Here is an 18,819-nt window from a genome sequence, read left to right as displayed (position 1 = left end):
CCTGGGAGCCTCACGCCAGAGCCAGAGCTTCCCGTTTGTTTCCCACATGACTAAGGCGCACGGGTCCTGGCTACTCACACTGCTGCCAGTTCCTCTAGCTTAGAGTCCAGTGGGCCCTGCAGACTCGGCACAGAGCACACCCACCCGCCTTTGTCAGTCAGAGCACCCTAAGAAGGCTCTCTGTGGTAGCCTGGCTGGGTCTGCAGGCATCAGAGCATGGAGGGCTCCCTCCAACTCCTGGCCTGCTTGGCATGTGTACTCCAGATGGGTGAGTTTCCCCTGTTTACTCTGAGCCAGATAGGACATCTCTTAGCTGGGGTCTCCCCTCAAAACTCAGCAGCCGAGCTACAAATCACAGGGTGTGGTGTCAAGGGGCAGAGGAGGAAATCTTGCCTTGTGTTAGGTTTCTGAGTGATTGGGGCAGTACCCCGACTTAACAAGCCTCGGTGTCCACGCTATACAAAAGCCATATCCCTATCTTTCTCTGCAAGGGGAATAAATCCCTGGAAAGAAGATGATGCAGGCTCTGGACAGACTTTGGGTGTTGCTGGCTTCCGACTGCCTCAGGGACAGGAGAGAACAGCTTACGGGTGTGTTGGAGCAAACATGAAGATTGTTCTATGTGAGGAATCAGGCCAAAGACAAAGGTCGTGCTAACCTCCCAATGGGAACACTTTTCATTAGTCCGGGTTCTCTAGAGTCACAGAACTTTTGAAATGTCTCTAGCTATTAAGGGAATTTATTGGAATGACTTACAGCCTACAGTTCGACCAAAAATGGGCATCTGTGAATGGGAAGTCCAAGGATGTAGTAGTTTCTCAGTCCCACGAGGCTGGGGGTTTCAGCTGCTCTTCTGTAGAAGCTGGAATCCCTAAGAACTAGGTTCCAACAGATGTGCTGCCAAGTTAAGTGCAGGCAGGCGAAGAAGAACGAACCCTTTCTTCTTCCATTGTCCGTATGTAGGTTTCCAGCAAAAGGTATGGCCCAGGTTCAAGGTGTGTACTACCATACCTGGGCAGAAACTTTTCAGGCCACTATGCCTCCCACGTCAATATCTGGATCAAAAGCCCATGTCTTCCAGCCTGAAGATCTAGGTCCCAGGTGTGCCCTCTATTTCTGGATGGTAGTTTGTTCCAGATGTAGTCAGGATCACAACCAAGAACAGCCATCACAAATACTACGGGGTGGGTGGGAACTCTTCCCTGGGAACAGTACTTCTCAAGGGACACCAGGTCTACCTGCATCAGAATCAGGGGAGTCTGTGCGTTAGTTAAAGTTAAATTCTTTGGCTCCATCAGTGATCTGCAGAATCAGAATCATGCCGTAAGACCCTGAACCCAACATTGCCAGCCGCCTTCTCAGGGAGGTGCCAATGCCCAGTGCGAAGGAGAGTGACAAGGACAAATGGCAAAGGCACAGCTCAGAAGCCCTTCTCTCCCAAGCAATGCTTTCACCAAACCCAGCCTGGGACATCCTCCTCATAATCATGTCTAAACAGTGCCTGCTCCACCACGTGCACGGCCACCAGGTGCCATGTGCTGATGTCAAGGCATTCTGAGCTGTCAGTCAACTCTGCTAATGGGGGTCAAGTAGGACTGATGTAGGAACGTTGGTGTGTGTGTGTGTGTGTGTGTGTGTGTGTGTGTGTGTGTGTGTATCCAGCCCTCTTTCTTTCCATTTATACCCTGCCATCACACAGTGAAAGAGATGGGGAGCAGTCAAACCTGTCTTTTCTCCAGGTGATCCAACTCAGACATTTTTCTGTGAGGGTGGGCTCTAAGGGGCCAATCATGTCCCCACCTGGATTGGCAGGTCTGTGAGTTGCAAAGGACATAAAGTTGATATCAGGCGCAAACTTCAAACACTGCCCTGCTATTCACCAGCTAAGGCCTGTGGTTATCTAACTTTCATGAGCCCTCCAGAACTGGTCCCTGTTATCCAAGTCACCCAGACCAGGAGGAAATGGAAAGTTTAGTAAGTAGGTCTTTCCTGTTCCCAGCAAGCATTGTGGGGAAGTCTATTCAGCTGAGGAAGCCCTACTTAGAGGAGGAAAGTAGAGCAGAACCAGAGCCACCCTGAAGACCAGGGTGGGGACCAGCTACATGAACACACCCTGTGGTGGGCACTAGATGCAGGACAGGACCAGCCTGTGGCTCTGCTTCTGCATCAGCTCTGGTGACAGGAGCACATTCACAGCCACATTATGCCCACATGGCTGGAGAAACTGGGCTAAAGAAGATGCCTGAGGGGAAACAGAGAGCAACCAAGCCTTCTATTCACATTTCTCAGACTCACTCATCCTGGAACCTTCTAGGTCCATCATTAAAGGATATAATTCCTGCTGTCCATATCTTCTTCCTCCTCTCAACTTTTCTCCACTGGCAAGCCACCTGCAAAGTCAAACAAAATATGGCCAAAGAGCAGGAGAGCCAGGGGGAACAAGGTGATCAGTGAAGAACAGCATGGCCTGCCACCTGTAGGTGACAACTGATGATTAGGCTGAACATTGCTTCTCCCCCAAAACCTGGCCCTCTGGGTGCCACAATGCCCAGGAGGTCGCCACTGGAGCCACCCTTGAGAACACCCTGCTAGCATGCCTAGGTGGTTTTGAGGAAAACAGTCCCCTGCAGATAACTGTATTCTTCAGGCTGTCTCCATGTCTGCTGGAGACATAATCACTGGAGGTAGGTGGGGGTGGGGGTGACAGAAACACAAAAGTTGTTGATGGGCTCCAGTTCTCACGGACAAGATGCTACCCCTCCTTGAGACACAGTCCATCCATTGTGACTCCCTACCTGGCCTCATTCCAAGCCCAATTCTCAAATCACAGAGAACTGTCCTATAAAGGCCACCACAGTCAACCTAATTTTTTTTTTAACTGTCATATTTTGGCCCTTACCCCACCATGAGGTTCATTCTGTTTGGACCATCTGGTAGACCATTAATGTAATCACAAAAACATCAAAAGATGTGTGAAGGGTGCCTGAGAAGCAGTTTGACTGTGCTCAGCACCTCACAGATGGTCAGTACAGACTCCCTGTGAATTCCTGCCTCCTTCCTCACCGTGGGACCAGTGGAAATCTTTGGTTAGCTGTGCCCAAAGCAAAAGTTTCCAATTCTGATCCTGTCCAGTTTCGTCTCACCTTCTGCAGCTGGGCTCCTTTTTCTTCCTACTTCAGGGAGCCTTTGGAATAGTGAGGTAAACTCTCCCCTCGTGAATCATGATTAGAGGATGTGGGAACTGAAACCTCCTAGAGGGGCAGGCAGGGGACATCAGTGGATCACGTGACGCACCGTTCCGAAGGAGTTGGAAGGTGGAACCTTTTCTAGTCGCTCTTTAATGGTCTGCAGGTGGCTTACTTTTAAGTACCTAAAAGTCTTTAACTGGACATAGTTCTAAAACATTCTATGACCTGTCATTTTCAATCAAATTTGGCTTTCAGATCTAGTGGAGGGTTTTGGTTTTTTTTTTTTTTTTTTTTTTTTTTTGTTGTTGTTTTAATTTTTAGTTGTTTAAAAGTCTTATTATATAATCCAGATTGGCCTAGAACTCATTATGCAGCCAAGGCTGGCCCTGAATTTAAGATCTCCCTGTGTCCGCCTACTAAATACTAGGACTAGGACTTTTGAAAGCTAGGAAGAGATAATCCAAGGTGGGCGGTCACCATGAAACCAACTGTGTCCCCGGGACACATCATGGTGGTGAGAACCGACCGGTATGCTCAGTCAGCCAGAATTTTAGACTTGGTCACTCGAGTCAACATCCAGAAATAGTTTTTCATAGAGGACCTAGCAAGTCAACAAGACATTGAGACTCGCCTAAGGACCCACAGTCAACTCTGAGCCAGGGCTGGAGCCCCTGCCTCTCCATCCAAGGGATGTACCATTGAAACGAGGCAGCACTGAGAACAATGAGGTTCCATCTGTGTGTAATACACAGCCTGACGCCGGGCCAAGAGCTCTCTGGGCTTATTCCTCCCCATGTCACTGCTGGTCATTTCATCCCTGGGCTATCTTTTCACGAAGCACCTGCCACTCAGCCTGTTATGAGGTCATAGTGAGTCGTGGTTCTATGGCTTTCCTCCTGTAAATGACATTTTTTTTTAACTGTATCATTTCTGCTCTGGGATTTCGTTGTGTTTAATGATTTCTTCCCAGGCTTGGTGAATGTCAGCTGCCATTCTTTGCTGCCTTGAATGGCCTCAGAAACAAAAACCACTTTCTAGCCTTTCTGTTTACATTTTCCTCATCAGAGCTGGAATGGTCACCTGAATTCAGCTGTACCAATGCTGGCGTGTTCCCACCATCCCCGGTGGCAGAAAGCACCTCAGTCCCTGTCAGGGAGTCATCCCTGCCACTTCTTAGTGGGCACTCATGAGCTGCTAGATGGGTTGGTAAATGTCACCAGATACAAGGAGCTAGGAGCTCTGCCAAAGCAAATGCCTTTGTTCTCTGGACAAGACCTGCTAAGGACTTCTCTCACCTGAGACTCTGCCTAAGATAGAGCATCTCTCTTTTGAACTCACTCAGCAAGTGAGCAGGAAGCACTGTGTCTGCTAATGGGAGCTGAGACAGAGCCTCTGAATAAAGGGTCTCGTGTCCCCTTTGGCTCCTAGGGCAAACGCCACCTGGGCCATACATTTAGAGAGAATGTTTCACAGCAGAGTGAAGAAGATCTGGGAGGAACTCACAGAGGCACGCTGCCCAGTGTTAGAGGCTAAGCCTCTACTGCTGTTTTCTCCTGGCAAAACCAACTAAAGCAACAGGTCAAAAGCATGCCTCCCCTGGCAGCAGTGCCCTCGCCACAGGCCTACCTGGGATCCTGGCTGCCTCTGACTGCTTTGGGCGTTGCTGTGGTATTTCAGAGTTCATCATGGGAGCAGGTAGCTAGGGAAATTTTTTTCTCCTGCAAGTCCCCTCCCCCTTTGGGGGCTGCAGACCTGTGTAAGCTAAAATACTTCTGAATGTAACATGTCTTTTACAGAGAAGGCTGGAGAAATAGCAAGGAGATACTGTATCAGCTACTGCAGCCTTGAAAAACAAAAATGCCGTGTCTCCGGAGTTTACACTTTCCTATGCCCCTTGTCTGCTTTTGCTTAATCAAATGAACAGGTTCCCCCTCCCCCAAGGAACAAAAGAATAGTTTGCACCTGTTTTTAAGCAGTTGGGTGTGTGTGGAGGGGTAGGAGGGGAGGGGGAGAGGGAGGTAAGGGTATGAACAAGGAAGGCTGGGCCAGCCAGGGCAAGCTCTGCTACTGATCAGTCACCAGCTGACCTTGAGGAGTCGCTTGGTCCTTCCAAGCCCCAGTTTCCCCTTCTCTAAAATGGGCCAGTAGTTGTGTTTTAAATGAGATGGAGAACGATTCCCAGAGCCAGCATGCGTCCTCTCCTCTGATATCCATGCCTCATGCTTTTCTTTTCTAGTTTCTCAAGACAAGGTCTTAAGTATCTTTAACTCCCTATGTAGATAAAACTGGCCTTGAACTCATAATAATCCTCTTCCCGAGTGCTGGGGATACAGGCACACACCGCCATGCCTTTCACTGTCATCTTACGGCTTTAATTCCATGGCTCCCTGAGCACAGACTGTTGAGTCCAGGTCTCCCTGGAATTCTCTGGACTCTGCACACATATTAGCTCCTCCCTGTTGGGCTCTACAACCCCTGCCTGCTATATGCAATCCCTGTAAACTCCTTCCATCAGCCCCCAGCCTTCTGAATGCCTAAGCCCCTTTCATCCCAGGGTACAGGGGAGAGATGCCAGAGCTGGGTTTGGTGCTCAGAGAATATTCTGGCAAGGGTGATTCATCAGATAACAGGTTGAATAGGATCGATCTGGCGGTGAACGAGGGCTGATAACCACGTTCAGACAAAGGCAATATTGTCTGTATCTTTCAGCAAAGCACCTGGCCGAGTGCAGTGTAATTACATGTCCACTGGTATTTCTCCAGCTCGATGATAGGGGACCCCGTTCATCCTTGTCTCCACAGCTCAAATCCCAGCACCTGGCGAGCTCGGAAGTATCCAATAAATGTTTACAGAACTGATGAATGCACAATAGCAGACAATGTGTAGGCAGTCAGTGCCTGATTCCATGAGCCGGCAAGATGCAAAGTTCAAGTGTGGGGTCACAGAGGGCAGGAAGAACAGGAAAACTGAGGTAGGGGCTGAGGGTGCACAGTCCCAGTCCCAGCTGTTAGGATGCTGAGGCAGGAAGGTTTGCAAGTTCAAGGCCCTGCTTGAACCACATAGTGAGATCCCCCCCAATCCAAAAACAAACAAACAGCAAACAAAATCAGATGTGTGGTGATTTGTTCGTGTACTTAAGAGACTACAGCAAAAGACCGACATGAATTTAATCTTTATCGGAACGTACAGTGAATTCCGGGCCAGTTTGAACTGCATTGTCTGAGGACAGACCTGAGGAAACTCTTCAGCTAGAAGTCCTCATACTGGTTTCTCAAATTTGAAAGGCAGCCAAACAAACAAGCTCTTACTAAGGATAATCGTCAAGCCCTCCAGTTGAATTCAAACACGTAATTCAACTTGTCCAGAGCAAAAGGAGATTAAGCCTAGGATCAGGCCGTATGAAATAAGAACCGTGGTTTAACTCAATGGTTTATCTTCTGGCTCTGTGCCCAGAGATCCGATCGATCGATCGGATGTTCAGCACCTGAGCCAAGGTGAACAAGAACCGTGCTCTGCAGGTGCAGGGAACTGGAGCCACCTGGGGCAGGACTTGAACTGAAGGGAAAAGGTGGGGAGGGGCAGGTGAGCCATCCTCTCCCATCAGGAAAAAGTAATGAGTCTCTTCATGAGCTTCTGCAACCCCAAAGCAGTGGTGGTTCTGGGGCGGTTCTGAGCAGGAGTGTCCTGTCTATCCACAGGTGTATGATCTCCACAGGACATGGAACAGCAATGGTGGCTCGAGGGTATCCCAACCCAAGAAGTCAGTGAGGCTCGCTGACCACAAAGAGCGCTCGCTGGGCTTAGCATCAGGAAAAACTGGCTTTTCTCTTTCCTACTTGCCCGGATGTTGGCCTTCATCTACACATCTATAATATTCTCTGCCCTGTCTTTCTTCTCTAGGGTACTTTGAGGACAGACGGCAGGGTATAAATAAAGGGACTGTGTATAATGCAATTCAAATTACTCCCTGTAAAGGTCTCTTTGTGCACAGTGCCCCAAGGCACTGGCTAGGCAGGCTCAACCACCTGCTTCCTCTTGGGGAGGTACCACTCCTGGCATAACCTACTGAGGCTGAGCACTTGCACCCCATAGCCACAGCAACACAGGGCCCAGTGGTTTGCCAGCACTGGGTGAACTGAGTTCCGTTTCCACAACTGTCCACATTCTGAAAAACCTGGTTTGCCAGGTGGAAGATAGGGAATGTGAGGCTGGATTAGTGGTTCTCACCTGTGGGTCACATGTCCTTTTGGGGGTTGATTGACCCCCATCACAGGGGTCACCTAAGACCATCTGCACATCTGGTATTTATGATTCATCACGCTAACAAAATTGCAGTAACAAAGTAACAACAAAAATAATGTTATGGTTGGGGTCACCTCAGCATTAAAGGCTTGTGGCACTGGGAAGGTTGAGAACCACTGGTCTAGAGGAACAGAGCAAAGAGGCAGCAAAGTACCCACCGTGTGGGGTTTCTTGTCTGCCTGAACACTGCTGTGCCTTTTAAGTAGCCAGCCAGGACGAAGTTCCCTTGAGCTGGCTCTGCTTCTAAAGGAATTTGATCCTACCAGCTCGGCACTGCCCCTCCTAGGGCCTCAGTTTCCCATCTAGAAAAACTATTAGGACCTTCTGGTGAATCACAGCTTCATGCCTTTGGGGCACTGTAATGTAGGCTGTGGGTCCAGGCAGGTCTGAGCTGAGCACTGGCTTTGCCTCAACCTCGCTGTGACCTCAATCAAACTTTCTATGCCTCCGTTTATTAACGTGTAAAAAGGATATCTGCATTTATCACTAGGATCGCTTGTGGAAACGAGAAGAGACGCTTTGGGGAATACGCTCAACACAGAGGCACACAGTAAGTGATTTTATCGTCTTAGGGATGGATCTTGTAATAGGGATACCATAGCATCTCAGCAACTGTTTTTGGTAGGGAAAAATGTTAAAGGGCTGTGTGGGTCACTAGGTCACATGCCAGGATGAGGCAAAGGGCCTCAAGGAAGGGTCTGGGGACTCTGCAGTCCCCTCCCCCTTCCCCTTAGTCATGATAGAGCATGTCTAGGGATATACCCCTAAAGTCAGAACGTGGGGTTCCAACAGAAAAGAACCAAGTGTTGCCTGAGTCCTAGAGTTTGCAGCCCTGCCTCAGGGAGGGGTGGGGGAGTGGAGATGCTCCCAGAGATCAAGGACCGGGTCCCCCTAGGCTAAATCTGCTGCATCCCTCGCCGGCAGGTGCTCCGTCATCGCAGCGCTGGTCCATGCAGGTGCCCGCCGAGGTGAGCGCGGAGGCCGGCGACGCGGGAGTGCTGCCCTGCACCTTCACGCACCCTCACCGCCACTACGACGGGCCGCTGACGGCCATCTGGCGCGCGGGCGAGCCGTACGCCGGCCCGCAGGTGTTCCGCTGCACCGCGCCGCCGGGCAGCGAGCTGTGCCAGACGGCGCTGAGCCTGCACGGCCGCTTCCGCCTGCTGGGCAACCCGCGCCGCAACGACCTGTCCCTGCGCGTCGAGCGCCTCGCCCTGGCGGACAGCGGCCGCTACTTCTGCCGCGTGGAGTTCGCCGGCGACGCCCACGATCGCTACGAGAGCCGCCACGGGGTCCGGCTGCGCGTGACTGGTAAGGCGGGCTGGCGGCTGAGGGGTGTGCGGCCCGACTTTCCCCACCTTCCACTCCCGAGAGCGTACTGGGTGCTAGGGAGGCCTTGGAGGATTTGGTAGAAATGCAGAGCTCAGGTTTCGGGAATGGCAGGGCTGGGGCTAGTGGGTGGTGCCCAGATGCTCGTAAACACCGGCAGTTGGCAAGGAAGGATTAAAAACCAAGTAATCAATAATTCTAAAGACCTTACGGGTTGCAGTAGAAAGTGCGCCACCTGCCCCGAAGGATTTCTCCCCCCACCCACTTCTCTCTGACTCTCTCCCTCTCTCCTCTGTCTGTCTGTCTGTCTGTCTGTCTGTCTGTCTCTCTCTCTCTCTCTCTCTCTCTCTCTCTCTCTCACACACACACACACACACACACACACCAAAATCCACTCTAATCCACTCTGCACATCTGTCCCTAGAGCACTGTGCTGCAACCGGCCCCTCCCAGCGTTTGACCCTTTGGTGGGCACCAGCTGCAAGCCCCGCGATCCGAGCAACACACGAGAGTATTAGTTTGCCAACTCTCAGTGATCAGTAAGAGCAATTGTGATCACCATGTTACACGTGGGGAAACTGAGGCAGAGAAGAGAAATGGCTTCCTAAGGCTATTGCTTCAATAGGACCCAGGCAGCCCGGAGTGCAGGAGCCCAGCTCTGGCACTCCCTTACCTCCTCCCTCCAGCTTAGTGTGGAACGAGGCAGGGTGACGCTACCCCTGGTTTAATTAACCAAACCATTGGCTCTCTCACGCTCCCGCGACGCGTTGTCGTCTGCCGGGTGACCCACGTTGACCTTCTTCCCCGCAGCTGCGCCTCGGATCGTCAATATCTCGGTGCTTCCCGGCCCCTCGCATGCCTTCCGCGCGCTCTGCACGGCCGAGGGCGAGCCCCCGCCTGCCCTTGTCTGGTCGGGCCCCGCTTTGAGCAACAGCTCGGCTGCCGCGCAAGGCCAGGGTCACGGCTACCAGGTGACCGCCGAATTGCCGGCGCTGACCCGCGATGGCCGCTACACGTGCGCGGCAGCCAATAGCCTGGGCCGCGCCGAGGCCAGCGTCTATCTGTTCCGCTTCCACGGCGCCCCCGCAGCCTCGAACCTGGCGCTCCTGCTCGCCGCGCTGGGCCTCAAGGCGTTGCTGCTGCTTGGCGTTCTGGGTGCAAGAGCCACCCGCCGCCGACTAGGTGGGTGCGCCCCAGATCTGGATGGAGGGCTCCCTTTCCTTTCTGCCGGTTTACCCGATCAGAACACCATTTCTGACCTGAATCAGTTCCTTCCCTCTGCCTGGAGCCCATGAGGTGGAGCTCTTTGCAGCTAAGAAACTGTGGCTCACAAAGTATCTTGCCTTTTGCAGTCACACAGAGACACCGTCTCTTTCACACTTCTTTTACTAACCACCACGCCACAAATCGGTGTCCTGTCAAGGGCAAGCTTCTCCCTTACTTTCTAAACTAGCATCTTGAGGCTCTGAGGTTATGGACCATGGTGCTGGGAACATGAAGATGCTCTGCTGTGATTCCCTGGCAGCTGGTAAGAGGCTGGGTCTGCAGATCTTTGCAGTACCCCCACGAGAAGGGTTTTCATAGACCCAGAAATTGCCAAAGGCAGAGGGTATCCTGCAATTCTGAGCTCTTACTAAGTTAGGAGAGCTCAACCAAAACACTTCAGGACACAGGAGCTTGGAAAACATAAACAAATGGCACACCCAGGAACCCCACTTTTAGAGAGGTCTCCGTGCTGCTGTCCCTGACCTTGATGGGGCATCTGCTGAGCACCCCAGAAAGGGAGGGGCCTTCTCAGAGCCTCTCAGACCTGGTAGACCAGTTAGGTTAGCCTCCAACTCTCCAGGGATGCAACACAGAATTTGTCTCTGGGCCCCAGCTGCTATCCTTGTGACCCTGACATTCTTGCTGGTTCCTCAAGCTTATCAAACATGCTGGACCCTGTGTTCTGTGTTCTGCTGGACCACAGTTCTCTTAACACCCCACTCCATCAAGTTGACTCCATCATGTGTCAGGTTAAGTCACTCAGGTAGCTATCTGTCTGCTGCAGTGGGGGTGGGGCAGAGTGTGCACGTAGCCTAGAGGCCACTGTACAAACTCACACCTCCTCTTTCTCTGTCCCTCACACAGATCACCTGGTTGCCCAGGATACCCCTCCACGGTAAGTACTCACTGTACCCACCCCACCTCTGCCTATTTCATTGGCCCAGGAGTGCCAGTTTCTCAGACCTGGGAAGCACACGGAGAAAAGGCAGGCATAGAACAGGCCCGGGTAGGAGGCTGGACCAGGGCCTGGATCATACCCGGAGCACCCTGCCCCTCCTTCTAGCACACCAAAGTAGGCCAAGCTAACTTGCTACTGCATTCTGTACACGACCCCAAAAGTTAACACCACCAAGCTGTTTCCTCTTGTTGCCCCCAGCATCCCATAAGGATGTCATTGTAGGAATAGTCATTCTCCCAGGCTTACTGCTGACTGCTTCCCAAACAAAACCACCAAGAACCCAGCTTAGAGGAAGAATCTAGAAAGACGTTATTAACCCAGAGCCTCCCCTTTCCTCTTCAGTGTCGACCCCAGTAAGGGCCCTTGTTAAGGGAGAGAGAACTCAGCTTTAGAGCACTGTGCTTGGAGCACTGTACCTGGTGCTGGCTGGGAGCACGCTCTTTCCAGCTGCTTCTCAAGTCTTGACAGCCCACCATGTATTACATGTGCACCTTTACTGATGCACAAGACCAGAGACACAACACTGTCGGCTGTTCACTCACCGAACACCTAGGTATGGCAGGCAACAGCACGGATGACACAGAGATAGGAAATCCAAACTCACACTCCGACGTGTGCAGTTATGCACAAACATAACAAGGCTATCTGAGATCATAAAGGAAGAATTGTAAAGCTGGTGATCGAGAAGTGCCCAGTGGGTAGCCAGGTGGCCATGACTGCTTTAGATTTGGATATTTCCCTTGAAGACATGGCCCTGAAGACACCAAGCTGGCAGCCGGAGGGTGGCCAAGGTGATAGGGACATCCCAAGAGTAAAAAACTGTAAAAGTATCTTTTATTCTCCAAAGTAATTGTTGTCGCCGATACCGCTTCCATCCGCTAACCTAGGCCTAGAACTGGAAGCTTCTAGCCTCTGCTTAATCTAATCAGGGCCTGGAATGTTTTCAGTCTCTGAGACTTGCTGCTGAATAAGCTCACCCTTTCTAGCTCTTTCTGAGCTCTGGCTGGTTCAACTCAGCTGTTCTGGCTCAATCTCCTCTCCCAGCTGACTGATTCAATCTGGCCTCTCTCAGCTTCTGACGGAATTGCTCTGCTTGGCCTCATACTAACTTTGGCAATCCGTTCTAATCTTCTGGCTCCTTCTCATTCTGACGTGTTTTTGCTTTAACCTGTCTCTGTTCAGTTGTCCCTGTAAAACTGCCTCCTTTTCTTTTTCTCTCTGCACTGCTCCCTTAAGTACCTTCCCTTTCATCTCTCTTCTAGTGAGAGTTGGGCAGATCCCATTTTGACAAATCTTTCTCTGATTCGTCACTTTGTCTGCCACTCAATTAGACATCACCTACAAACATGGGTGCCTCCTTCTATAAACTAACTTTACCTTCATTGTTTGGGATTAAAGGTGTGTGCTAAGGGTTGAGCCACACCACAACTAGAAACAGGTTTTTTTTCAGTAAATAACACAATCCCTCGGTGTTCACAGTGTGATCAAATATCCTGCAACAGAAAACCATAAGTAGAAAGGTCAGGTGGGATTTGGAATGGACACATGTGTGGACAGAGTGTAGAAGTGTGAGTTGAGATGGCAATGTTGGGGTGATTCTGGGTGAGGCAGAAATCAGAATGGTTTGGGGTCATACATGAGAGGTTGAATCCAAACAGAAAGGCCCAACAAGTAGATCCAGAAAGAGGCCATTGTTTCTTCTGTTCTGATAGCAACCAGGGGAAGAGACTGTCTGAGGTTAAGGGAGGGAAACAGGATACCCAGGATTAGAGAGCTGAGTCCGGGTGACAGAGTCCAGGAGGGAATGGAGTAAGTTTTGCCCAGCATGTGGGAGGCTGGAGGTAGGGATGCCTGGGAGGCAGTCAGATCTGGGGAGATTAGGGACATGGAGCTGGTTTCTGAATCTGCTGACAAAGTCACATTTTAGGAGATGGTAACTGATCAAGGAAGCTGTCACCAGCAGCATCTGCCTGCCTTGCATGAGTCAATGCCCAATCCTGCTGGTTCTGGTTCCGCTGTCTCCCATATGGTACCTTCCTTGACCTGTTGCTGGGGCACAGCTTGGGAAGTCAAGGACCTCGTCAAATATTGGGTAGTAAGTCGATTTTTCTCCTGTCTGCAGGTCTCAGGCTCAGGAGTCCAATTATGAAAATCTGAGCCAGATGAATCCCCCAGGCCACCAGCCGCCACGTGTTTGCTGTGAGGAACGTCTTAGCCACCATCATCCAGTCATTCACCATGGAAAATAAAGGGCAGTACCAGGCTAGACCTGTACAGCTCATAATTCTCAGGTTCCTTGGCAGCTGTGGGCCAGGCAACATCCAAGGGGACCAGGACCTTGCTCACAGAGGCTCAGAGCCCCACAGTATTATGCAGGTGGAGCCAGCAATCTCGGTGTACGTGTATGCCCACATGAGCCTCAGCATGAAACTTCTGCAAAAAAAAAAAAAAAAAAAAAAAAACTCCCCTTGTTTTTTCTTACTTAGAACTACATAGTAAAGCAGACCAGAACCTAGCCATAAGGTTGGGAGGTCCAACCTCCAATCTCTCTGTCATGGACCTGTAATGTGAACCAGGATACTTCATTTCTCGGGGCTCAGCTTCTCCCTGAAGAAACAGAAGATCTGAAGGAACTGCATAAACTCCAGCTCTAGCTGGACATGCTGAATTCATAAGCAGGTGTGACACTCATCCCTTTGGAGACCAAAGCACTCCAGAGACTCACCCAAGGCTGGAACTGCCGAACTGACCAGAGCTACAGCAAACCCTGGACACTTTATAGCAAGAAGCTCGGAGCCCCACCTTCTGAGATCACACAGACTGTTCCAGCCCTCTGCCCAGTGATCAGTGATCATATCAGCTCCCCACACTTCTCTGAGCTGGGACCCAAGAGGAGTAGGAAGACCCATAGTCTCAAAGCATCTGAAAGCTGTTTGTCAAAACCTGGGAGAGCTGAAGGGCTCTGGGTCCCAGTGGCTAAGGCAGCTGTGGCTCTGATCTCTCTCTGGAGTGCACCCCCTCCTGGGACTGGCAATGTCTCCCCATTTACCCAAGCCCAGCCAGGCTAACTTCAAGGGTGGTGCTTTCCTTTTTACACTTCAGTGTGCATTTGCTGGTCCTATTAAAGGAGAGAGGTGTAATTGGGACCAGTAAACCATGAGACAGGAGGCTAAAGAGACCATGTTTCTCTGTGGACCTGTGGATCATCTTCATGTTGAGGGCAATCAGTTTTCAGGCTTCCCACTGTGCCAAAGCTTCAGCCAAGGCTGAGCTCAGCTAAAGGTGATGACAGTTCATAGTTATTTCAGGGTCCATTGAGAGCTGTTAAGAAAGCACAGAGGTTGACATCTGGACCTGCTTGCAGATGGGAGCATTAGAGCATCTCTGTCAAGGGCCTGTATCACCAAGGAAAAATATAGGGGTGTGGTTAGGATGTGGATTAGAACATCATCACTGGTCTTTGGAGCTGTTTTCAGAAACAAGAAAATTCTATGAATTACTAATTACATATTGTGTTGTGTTGGGAATATAATATTTAGGGTTATGAAGCTGAAGAAGGCATCGTTATCAGTAAGGATGAGCTAGGCTGTCCTGTACCAACAAGCCCTAAAGGCATAGTGACTACAATGGTCTTTATTTTGCACTGTATTAGTCAGGGTTCTCTAGAGGGACAGAATGTATGGGATAAATATATGAAGAGGGGGGAGGGAAAGGGGGAAAGAGAAAGGAGTAGGCTCACAGGCTGTGGTCCAGCTAATCCAACAATGCCTGTCTACTAGTTCCATCCATGAGGCTGGATGTTTCGGGTAGCCGTCAGTATCCGAAGGCATGGTCTCTAAGACACTGAAGGCAGGAAAAGAGAGAAAGCATCCATCTTCCATGTCTTTCTGTACACCACTAGCAGAGGATGTGGCCCAGATTCAAGGTAGATCTTTCTACCTCAAAAGATCCAGATTAAAAGTGGGTTGTCTCCCCACTTCACATGATTTAATTAGGAAAATTTCTCACAGGTGTGCCCAGTTGTTTGGGTTTTGTGAAAACCACATGTAGTCAAGTTAGCCACTAAGAATAGCCATCCCACCCACCTCACTCCCATCGCCGACTGGCAGGGAGATTCACTGTTGTTAACTGGGAACCCAGACTGTGGGAATCCATCACCAATGTGAATTGCTAGGCTGAAGGTAAAAAGGAATCCTCTCCAAGACATCCTACTGTTCACCCAAGAGAAGAAGCAATACAACCCTAAATGGTATGTGAGGGACATTAGAGAAAGTTTGAGAATGCTGAGAATGATTGATTGACCAGCACAGTAAGCCCTTCCAGAAACTCTCAAGGTTGGACAAAAGCATGCTTATAAAGGGGTTAGCTGACCCAGACTTGCGAAGGCTTCCTGGAAGAGCATATGTGAAGATGGTCTGGATTGGCTATGCTGATGAAGGAAGACCATGGCTGGAGTAGAGACAGAAGGTAAGAACAAAGGGTATTTGAAGCACAGAGACAACCCAAGTGGAGATGGCTCAGTTATTAGTTTCTGGAGCATGAAGGAAGAGGCAGGGTGTGGCCAAAGTGAGCAGAACACTGATGGATGGAGGTTCTGCCCTGTTTTGCTGGGACATGGGTTTAAACCAATGAAAAGTCTATTAGCCAGCCAGCGACTACACAGGGTCTTAGGGAGCCAAACATAGCACCAAGCTGTTCTCATGATGAACTTTTAAGCATGAAAACCATATTCTGTGGCTAAGATAAAAAACTCAGATGACAGCAGATGCTGGCAAGGATGAGGAGAAAGAGGAACACACCTCCACTGTTGATGGGGTTGTAAGCTGGTACAACCACTCTGGAAATCAGTTTGGCGGTTCCTCAGAAAATTGGACATAGTACTACCTGAAGACCCAATTATTCCACTCCTGGGCATATACCCCAAGATGCTCCAACATATAATAAAGACACATGCTTTACCATGGATACAGAAATTGTTGTACATTTACACAATGGAGTACTACTCAGCTATTAGAAACAATGACTTTACAAAATTCCTAGGCAAATGGATGGAGCTAGAGAATATCATCCTGAGTGAGGTTACCAAGTCACAAAAAACCAGACATAGTATGCAGTCACTGATAATTGGATACTAACCCCAGAAAGCTCTGAACACCCAAGAAACAACTCACAGACCATATGAAGCTCAAAAAGATGGAAGGCCAAAATGTGGAAGTCTCATTCCTTCTTAGAAAAAAGAAATAAGTGTATAGTACCCTCTCAGAGTGGGGTACACCTAGACCTTAAATCATTAATAATTCAAGAGCTAAAAAGAATGCAGCCTTGTGACAATCTTTGGTATTTAAAAATCATTATGTTTAATCTTTACACACCAAGAAAACTTTGACTATTTCCATGTTACGTTTTGTTTTACATGTACTTTATGCTCATTGTAACTAGTAAGTTTTCAATGCTTACTATCAAACCTTTTTAAAAAAATCAAGTACTGACAAAAAATATATTCATATAGTTTTATGCTTTAAAAATCCGTACAATTATCTGTTTTTTAATAAAGTTGTTTAATTTTAAAAAATTGCCAAAATTGAAAAAAAAAAAAAAAGAAAGAAAGAAAACCATATTCTGGGTTGACATATTTCAGTTAACAACAGCAGTTAGCCAGAAGCAGAAGTACAGAAGCCCAAAAGCAAGGTTAGTGCTTTTAGAGACTTTCCCACCACCAAGGACATTGATGAATTAGGTCTTTGTTTTTGTTTTAGTGGGAGGTACTGTCTACGTGCTGAGTTTTATGGCCTGAATGGTGCTTTTATCATGGAGTTGTGCTAAGGTCTGGGAACCTGTTAGAGCCTCAGCAGGGGTGAAAGTAACAGAAGTTGGCACCCCAGGGACTGAGTACAGCGCTACTCTTCTGGTACAGCTGAGCAGGGCTGCCTCTTTTCATCCATTATCTTCCTAGTGGGACCTAAGGGATACCTGTGTCAGGAATACCTGGGGAGTTGTTGAAGTAAGTATCTGTGCTAGGCACCAGCTGGCCCTGCTGACCCATAGGGAAGAAAAGGGACTAAAACTTTAAGAAATATTTTCAGGAGACTTTACTCCCATGCTCATGCACACACACACACACACACACACACACACACACACACAAAGCTAAAAATCTTCTCTTTGAAACTGGAGGTCTTACCATTGTGGTGAAATAGTAAAACAAAACAAAGACATAGCCATCACAAATCAACTAACTTAAAGTCCTCTTAATGTGACTTATGCCAAGCAACTTTCTGAAAACAATGAGACGGAATTGGTGTGGGGCAAATCACAATGTCCTTTATTTGCAGAATTCCACTTAACTAATTCTCACGGCTTCCAGTTTCTCACCATCATAAAAAAAAAAAAAAAAAGTGTCCTTTGTACAAGCATGAAAAATACTAAACAATGAATAAGAAGTAAATATTGCACAGTTGATGACCAAAATAAAACTGTGGTTTTTAAGGTCACACTAGCTGAGAACACACCACAGTACTGATCTCCTATATAAATTGTCTGAAACTGCTGAAAGGGAATGTCCCCTCAGTGCTCAGCGGCATTACCTGATACATTTAAAAATAAGTTATAACCAACATCAGCACTTTTACTAATAGGAATAGCGTAATTTTTTGTTTTATCCAAGTTATCCTCATGAGGAATCAGAAAGCTGTACAGAGTGAGGGAGACTATGATTAAGCACATGACCTGCTCCCGGCCACATGACTCCTGTGCAACAGTCTGCTTAGGGTCCGGCTCTAAGACCCTCATCTAACATGATCAGCTATCACCTTAAAATAAGCTGTGAAGTTAGCTAACTAAAGAGCAGGTATCATCCACGATGAAGCTCAAAGAGCGTGACCACTGGGCTGACCAAGTAGATACTGGGTGAAACTGGTCTTGGGCAGTGACTACTATTAAAGAGGTCTAAGGTTTAATTCAACGCTCTGTTAACATGTCAACTACAGTGCACAACAGAAGCTGATGCTGCCCCAAGTGTGTGTTAGAGTGATGTGCTCTGCCTGGCCCAAAGGAGGTGACAGTTCTAGAGCAGGGCCCAGGATAAGGCAACAAAGTACCCGGGACAAAATGGGCAAGGATGCTCTCTCTCTCTGCATCTGTGAGGGCTGAGCATGTTCCCAGGCATCTCGTGTGCCTTACCGTAGTTCTGGTGCTGTTAGTCTTTGTCGTAGGACTGTGGACTGACTTGGGCACTTTGCCCCCAAAAGCAGCTTTATCGGACATCATGTTCAAAGATGACTAAGGACTCTGGCCACTTAGCAGAGTGGACTAAGGGGTGGGGGCAGGGGAGGAGTGACAGGAGGAATGAGGTAACGGAGAGAACAGGTCCTTCCTGGATGCTCCAGGCATATCTACAAACAGGCAAGGTTACAGGGGACCGTCCTGGATCAAGATATGCAGAACCAGAGCCCTGGCATAGGTGGGCAGGCAGTGAACTCCAAAACACTCACCAGGTCGGGAAGAAGTTGATCTCCACCTAGGAAACCAAGGTATTGTATGTGCCTTGACTCTGTCCATGATTCTAGACATTGGCTTCCTGCTTCAGAAGAAATATTTTTTAGAAAATACTGTAGATTGTTGTCTTCATGCAGGTGAAGGCAGGCACAAGGTAAAATGAGGCCTGTCATTGGACAAGAAAAATGAGTAGGCAGGAACAGAGTTTTGGAAAGGGGGAGAAAAGACAAAGAGAGGGGAGGCAAGATGGGGGACAAAGATGAACCATCACTACGTGGCTCT

The 18,819-nt window shown here is 49.1% G+C and overlaps 1 protein-coding gene across 1 annotated transcript; it reads left to right on the top strand.

Annotated features, from left to right (window-relative positions):
• Window positions 1-216: 216 nt before the first annotated feature.
• On the top strand, window positions 217-13,292 carry SIGLEC15 (sialic acid binding Ig like lectin 15; the record flags this gene model as incomplete). Its single annotated transcript, XM_080920255.1, has 6 exons — window positions 217-268; window positions 7,981-8,040; window positions 8,415-8,801; window positions 9,630-10,001; window positions 10,950-10,980; window positions 13,166-13,292. 6 exons carry the CDS (start codon window positions 217-219, stop codon window positions 13,290-13,292), a joined length of 1,029 nt encoding a protein of 342 aa, XP_080776381.1.
• Window positions 13,293-18,819: the final 5,527 nt, after the last annotated feature.

Source organism: Micromys minutus, assembly GCF_963924665.1.
Source record: "Micromys minutus genome assembly, chromosome: 8".
In the NCBI taxonomy this organism is placed as follows: domain Eukaryota; kingdom Metazoa; phylum Chordata; class Mammalia; order Rodentia; family Muridae; genus Micromys; species Micromys minutus.
This window is presented reverse-complemented; position numbering and strand designations above follow the sequence as displayed.